The 7608-nt window shown below is 44.2% G+C and overlaps 1 protein-coding gene across 1 annotated transcript in view; it reads left to right on the top strand.

Moving 5' to 3' along the window:
- The window catches only part of KIAA1210 (KIAA1210 ortholog), an 85475-nt gene that overhangs the window by 66155 nt on the left and 11712 nt on the right, over positions 1 to 7608 (top strand). The window contains 3 exon segments of the mRNA XM_017873509.1: positions 3845 to 4042; positions 6450 to 6552; positions 6765 to 6878. Of these exon segments, the coding sequence (XP_017728998.1) occupies positions 3845 to 4042; positions 6450 to 6552; positions 6765 to 6878 (415 nt within the window).

The raw sequence follows: 7608 nt of genomic DNA, 5'->3' as shown, positions 1-7608 counted from the left end.
ATGGTGACATACTGATGGGGTTTTGGTGTGTGTGTCCTTTCTGTTTGTTAGTTTTCCTTCTAACAGTCAGGACCCTCAGCTGCAGGTCTGTTGGAGTTTCCTTGATGTCCACTCCAGACCCTGTTTGCCTGGGTATCAGCAGCAGGGGCTGCAGAAGATAGAATATTGCTGAACAGTGAGTGTTGCTGTCTGATTCTTGCTCTGGAAGCTTCGTCTCAGAGGTGTACCCAGCCATTTGAGGTGTGAGGTGTTGGTCTGCACCTAGTGGGGGATGTCTCCCAGTTAGGCTACTCAGGGGTCAGGGACCCACTTGAGCAGGCAGTCTATCTGTTCTCAGATCTCAACCTCCATGCTGGGAGAACCACTCCTCTCTTCAAAGCTGTCAGAGAGGGACATTTACATCTGCGGAGGTTTGTGCTGCTTTTTGTTTAGCTATGCCCTGTCCCCAGAGGTGGAGTCTACAGAGGGAGGCAGGCCTTATTGAGCTGCGGTGGGCTCCACCCAATTCGAGCTTCCCAGCGGCTTTGTTTACCTACTTAAGCCTCAGCAATGGCAGGCGCCCCTCTGGCAGCCTCGCTGCCGCCTTGCAGTTAGATCTCAGACTGCTGTGCTAGCAATGAGGGAGGCTCCATGGGCGTGGGACCCTCCAGGCCAGGTGTGGGATATAATCTTCTGGTGTGCCGTTTGCTAAGACCCTTGTTAAAGCGCAGTAGTAGGGTGGGAGTTACCCGATTTTCCAGGTGCTGTGTCTCTCAGTTTTCCTCAGCTAGGAAAAGGGATTCCCTTCCCCCTTGCGCTTCCCAGGTGAGGCAGTGCCTCACCCTGCTTCAGCTCTTGCTGGTCGAGCTGCACCCGCTGACCAGCACTGACTGTCCAACATGCCCCAGTGAGATGAACTCGGTACCTCAGTTGAAAATGCAGAAATCACCCATCTTCTGTGTTGCTCACTCTGGGAGCTGGAGGCTGGAGCTGTTCCTATTCGGCCATCTTGGGCACCCCCCTCAAGACTGTTTTAAATCACATGTCTGAGCTTGAGCTCCATAGTCAGATGAGGAGAATGCTTGATGGTTTTGCTCTTTAATTTTTAGTCCTGGTTTGAGAATGGATGTGGGTCTGTGTTTAAACTGATGTCTATAGATTCCTTAGTGAGAGTCGAGCTCACACAGGGAGATCAGTGGCTGTTATTAATTTTGATGGACTCTTGGCTTAGGCTGTGATTGGAAACAGATAAACTCTGTCCTGCACATACCCAATCTAGAAATTGCCAGATTTTTGCTGAGCGTGATTTTTCTGTTATGCTATAGAATGAGTTTCACTAAAGTAAACTAAGTATCTTTAGTGTTTATACCACAAGGTTTGGGATGTCAACTGAATTGAAAGGTCTTTATATTTATTAAATATGTGTTTACTTGCCATGTGGGCATCATAAGTTGGCTTTCATGCAAAGCAAGTTGTACGGTGTTCTTTTAGGGTTTCCAGATTCAGAGACCTCCTTGTTTTTCTCCTTCTACCTTTGGCTGGAGCTAGTGAGGCCTCAGAAAGAATAACTAAAATAATACAGGGAACAGAGGAGCTTGCTCTGATGACATCTCAGAAAAGCAACTTCTGGTGGAAGCCTTTAACATAATCAAGTCACCAGTTCTAAAAACATGTTTGAGCAACTACTATGTAGTGCTTGTGCAACTACTACAAGCACAGTTGGAGGTACTGTATCCCCAATACAGTAGTACATAGAACAGATAAAAACCCTTCTTCATGGAGTTTATATTGTAATGGGGGACATGGACAATAAGCAAGCTAAATAAGGAAAACGTATAGTATGTCAGACAGCGAGAAAAGTGACAGGGAGAAAAACAATGCAGGGAAGGGGATACGAAGTGGCTCAAACATTTTAAATAGATTGGCTAGGGAAGACATCACTGAAAAGGTGCCTTTTTTTTTTAGACAGAGTCTCTCATTTTGTTGGTCAGGCTGGAGTGCAGTGGGGTGATCTCAGCTCACTGAAAGCCCCGCCTCCCAGGTTGAAGTGATTCTCCTGTCTCAGCCTCCCGAGTAGCTGGGATTACAGGCACCTGCCACCACACCAGCTAAGTTTTGTATTTTTTGTAGAGACAGAGTTTCACCATGTTGGCCAAGCCGATCTCAAACTCCTGACCTCAGGTGATCTGCATACCTCAGCCTCCCGAAAGTGCTGAGATTACAGACGTGAGCCCACCACATCTGGCCATGAAAAGGTGGCTTTTGAATCAAAACCTGAAGGAAGTAGGGGAGCTAGCCACATGGACATGGGGGAAGAGCATGCCCAGCAGAGGTAACAGCAGGCACAATGGCCCTAAGGGGAGAGCATGCCTGAAGTGCTTGAAGAACAGCAGACCAGCAGTGTGTCTGCAGCAGGAAATGGCTGGTAATGTGGTCAGGGATAAAAGGAAGACAGATCATGTGAGGTTAGTGGGAGCATAGATGTTATCCTCCACCCCCAAAAGACCAGAACTATGACACCACTCTGAAGTATGAAAGACGTTCAGAACAATAAAAGAAGAGCTTTTACTCTATACACTGATACCAAATTTATATTTCCAGTAGATAACATAATCTAACTAGACGATATCAGGAAGAGGCAGTATATAAATTCATAGATGAAAGTTGCACAAAGAAGTAAAGGAAATCTTGGGATCAATCCTACTTTTGTGTGATTGATCCCACAAAAGGCAACTGTCTTCTCCCTGAATCCAAAGCAGAATGGTCTGCAGGATTTGTCATCAGCCTGACCAATTAGCACTGTGTTAAGTCCCCATGCACTGGAATGACAGTGTCATCTTCATAACCAAGGTAGTAGCTAAGGTTATCATTGCATCAACATACAATGGTTGTGGGAACCATGAAGGCATGTGAAAGCTGCAAGTACCAAGGGGATCCCTGGCACTGTGCAAAACTAGCCTGAAGAGAATTTGGTGGGTAAACACAAGTGGAAATTCTGTCTACTTGCTAAATTATAATATATCGTTCGCTACTAGTATCTAGCAGAGACAGTTTACCAGCTGATCTTCAAAGGGCCTTCTGCTAACAGAAATAGAAATCTTCTTAGGAATGGAAAGAGCTCTGGGGAGGCTCTTTGAGATATAGAAAATGCTATGTCCAGAAGCCCAGAGGAGACTATTTTGACGGTCCTACAGAGGAATTCAACTAGGTGTCCCAGAACCAAGTTGTATGGAGATATGGAGGCCAACCATAATGAGGACGGGGTTACAGGCTCCATCACTATCCCACTGGAAGTTGGAGCATTCAGTTCCCGAGGGTCCTCCCATCAGTCTTGCACCCATGAATTGTCAATATAAATAAAAGGTAGTGTGCTGTCTATGAAAATGCACCTTGCAGACAGGCCCTCTTCCAACCTAATTTCCTCCCTCCACCCAACCCTCCAATATAGAAATCCCAGAGCTCTGCTGGGTTTCACTGATAACTGGTTGTGCCTCTCACCCCAGCCAGATGTCCTGTTGATAAGAAGGGGATCTAGGACAAGAGAACAGGCCATCTCTCTGACTTTGCAAACTCAATTAAGTGGTTGTATTCCCATCCCGAGGACAATGGGGTGCCCCTGAAAGCTTTCTAAGCAGAGGAGTAACCCAAACTTCTTCCTGTTTCTTGTTTTCATCTGCAAGGAAACCAGCAAAATTATGGAGCTTACCTCTAATGAATAAGCCTATTGACAGGAAATGTAAGAAAAGGGGACAGTAGTTCATGAAGGATTTCTTCTTTAGGAATTCTTCAGCCAGAAGAATATCCAACTTTTGAGACCAGTAACAGCATACGGATTGACTCGTCTATTTTCTCCCACCTTCTCCAGAGCTTCTCTGAGTTATCATCCGGACCTGATTGCTCACAGTCCTTGACTGCATTTGCCACGCTTGCCTCTACCAGCAGCACCCAGCTGCCCATTGGTTTCAGCACCCCAGCCACCACCGAGGGCTGTTTGGATTCTTCAGCTGCTCGCCACAAGATGACTTTAAATCCCCACAAACAAAAGAAGAACCTTCAAGTGATTGTAAGTCCTTCAAGAGACAGGGCACTAAACTCTTGTATAAGAAAAGATGAGTTCCAACCTTTGCAAACTACTACTAGGGAAATAGTATGGTGTAGGAGACTCATGCCCTAAGTAAGCTTGGCAAAGTCAAGGATGCTGTCCTGAGCTTGACACCCCCAGAAGGGTGAGCAAGCTTGCATCTATTGGGTGTGGTTTCCTATCCATGTGGAACTTATATTAGAAGGGACTAAAAGGAAGCAGAAACAGTGAATGATTTAAACCCCCATAAACAGCTTATTGGGTTAACATCTGGGAGTTCACTCACCCCTATTTGTAGAGAATATTCAACCCTAGCCCAGATCAGGATTCTTTCAGTTATTAATCAGATGAGACTCATGAGTTACAAATTGCAGCACTATTCCACTTATTTGGAGGTCAAGCTTTCAGCAACCCTAAACATCCAGAACTTAGTTGTTAACCCATTCAAAGATCTCCAAATAGATGCCACATGACTTTCTAGGAAGCAGATCTACTGTGCTAAAAACATGGCCACAGATCAGACTCAGACCTGACAGCAAAGAGAAGTGACAGCTGATAGCAGAGAGAACGACAGAAATAATCTGGGGCCCTTTAATATAGGGGCTCAAGAACCTTGCCCACCTCAATATGTCCTTCAGGGTCACACTGTATCATAGTCCAATGTAATAGATCATTTCATTATTTGTCCAAGTCATCTAGAAAAAGTAGATAATTTTCTGTGATTCCCGTTTAAAAAGATAGAGAAATAATGCTTTTGGAAAAGGCTTTTAGTAAAAGTTAAGGATTAGGTGCAGGTGTAATGGCTCATGCTTGTAATCCCAGCACTTTGGGAGGCCGAGGTGGGTGGATCACCTGAGGTTGGGAGTGCGAGACCAGCCTGACCAACATGGAGAAACCCCATCTCTACTAAAAATACAAAATTAGCCAGGTGTGGTGGCGCATGCCTGTAATCCCAGCTACTCAGGAGGCTGAGGCAGGAGAATCGCTTCAATCCGGGAGGCGGAGGTTGTGGTGAGCCAAGATCACACCATTGCACTATAGCCTGAACAACAGAGCAAAACTCCGTTTTGTTTTGTTTTAAAGTTAAGGATTAAAAAATGTTAGTGTTTAGTGTTTAAAAGGATGTGTCAGTTGGCTACAAAACTCACTTTGATAAAAAACTGAATTCGCCAGTGATTCTGGGCTGAAGGGAAGAGACTGTAAATCAGAGGTGAAGAGACTAAAAGATTGTATAGTATAAACATTTTACAGGGAAGGGCGTTAAAGCACAAATAATTTCAGATACTTACCCAAAGTCAAACACCCAGGTGGTGGCAGAGCTAGGGCCAGAATCCAGTCTTCTGACTTCCCTCTCAGCACTTTTTTCATCCCACCATCTTGCCTCTAGCTTAGGCATCTCAATTTCACTTTAGGTTGTAGACAAAATACGAGTTGAAAGAACAGGTAGAGGAGCAGAGGGGCAGAGGGAAGCCCTCTGGTGGCCTTGAGAGTACCTTCTTAGTTTGGTGTCAAAGAAGGGGTGACCAATTGTGAGGTGCCAAACCCTATACATGCATTATGCCCTGAATACCTCATGACAAACCTGGGAGATGGGGAAGGTTGGCTGAGGGAAGCAGTATGACCCTTCTAACTTTCTTCTTTCTGTATAGCCTAGTTGAGAAAAAGCCTGGGCATTACCCTCTGATAAGGCCAGAACATCTCCTTCTTCCCTATGACTCTCTCCCTGTCATGTGGATGAATATAAAAAAGATCCAGGATCATTTATGACACAGGGACTACTACCACTTTCTCCCTGCTCTGTAATTTCTTAGATCTGCAAGTCCCACAGGAGGTTTCTCCTGGTCTCTTATTTTTCGATGTAGACACAGTGATTCAGAGAATAACTTGCCCAAGGTCACGCAGCAAGTAAATGATGAAGAGATTTTGAATCTAGCCCGATCTGGCCACATTTTCTCAAAAATAAATTATTATGAGCTGTGTCTGTTTGCACAGGTACTTTGAGTGGGAGTGTAAAGAGTTGTATGTTTGTCTTTACATGTATGACATAAAGGCTTACACTAAGCAAATTCCGGACACTGTTCAGTGCAGTGCTACACTGACATTTCCAGAGCTGTATTGTAATCATCAGAAAACTTTGTTTATACTAAACCAAATTCAGCCCATCCAGTGTAAGGGCTGAACCTTTCAGCTTTTCTCCTTTCCCTCCCAACAAAACCCCAATTCTTTTCTTCTTTTGATCTGGAAAGAGATAATTCATGCTTTCATTAAATTCCCTGAAAAGAAGCCAAAAAGGATTTGAATTTAGCTCACAGGTCTGGTGAAGCAAATCTGAGAATCCCAATATGGCCGAGGGCATGATTGTTGTCAGGCCCAACGACCCCATTTTCAGATTCGTGACCTTCCAGTGTGGTTCAGTCATTTCCAGGGTATTTTAGAGAGATCCCTGCAGTGTGTCACTCAGACATTAGAAACTCCAAACCCGGATGAACCACTTTCAATAGGTAAAATGATCCCCAAGGATCTCTTGGGGGAAACAATTCCATTAAGAAATCCTTGGAAATATCTCCATTGAAATAACGTCCATCTTTAACGGTATTGTTACACGCCCAGCATCAAGAACTATTTTCCTGATGCTTTTCTTTGGCAACCATGCAGGAGTGGTTGGAAAGCAATTCAGTAGGATTCAAGCTCTTTCTTTTCCTATTTCAGGTGGAACCAAAGCAGGAGGAGCCAAACCTTCCATTGGTTTCTGAAGAAGAAAAGAGTATAACCAAACCAAAAGAAACCAACCAAAAGAAGCTGGGAATGGACAGTGCAGGTTAGCATATCTTCACCCTCACTCAGAAACATGTATGACAGACTTCATTGCACAGTGCTACGTTGATAGGAGCTGTACCCAAGAATTACCCAAGACTGCTGCCCTTGGTCTTCAGAGAGCTTTCAATTTTATATGCAGAAAATGTGGTCCAGGCTTCTCCATCTAAACTGCCAAAGTAATACAATTGCCACTTGTGTGTGGTTCAGGTAAAGGATCATACCTGGATTCTTACTTTATCTAAATGAATTTCCAACAAGAGAGGTATTTTGTTTGTGAATTTGTTTCATCCTCTCTGAGGCTAACGTACATGCTGAGTTCCTCAGTGAGCCCAGTTACGGGAGGACAGTCACTGATTTCCCTTCAGCATTCTTCCTCAGCAAAAGAACCAGAAAGGAATAACATAATTGGCCAAAAAATCATTTTTTAAAAGTTGCCTTTCTCTTCCTGTAGAGAGAAAATGACTTTCTTAATAATGATACTATTGCCCACATCCATGGACAAAGAGGGGTTATGCAGCTGCAGACAGATGTCCTTGGCAGCCAACACCTATCAAATCCCCAAACAACAAATATCACCAGAGTGAAAATCTATGTGTTTATGCGTGTGGATATGTTGATGTTAGCTCCAGCTGGTGGCAAGCTGATTTCAAGTAATATTTGATAAAAAATCCAGTTCCTCAAATTAAGTTGAACAGTTATGTTACATTTTGCCACAAAGGATTTCACATGTG

The sequence above is a fragment of the Rhinopithecus bieti genome, unplaced genomic scaffold (genome assembly GCF_001698545.2).
Source record: "Rhinopithecus bieti isolate Rb0 unplaced genomic scaffold, ASM169854v2 scaffold_8300, whole genome shotgun sequence".
Taxonomy (NCBI): domain Eukaryota; kingdom Metazoa; phylum Chordata; class Mammalia; order Primates; family Cercopithecidae; genus Rhinopithecus; species Rhinopithecus bieti.
Note: the sequence above shows the minus strand (reverse complement) of the source record. Positions and strands in the feature narration are given on the sequence as shown.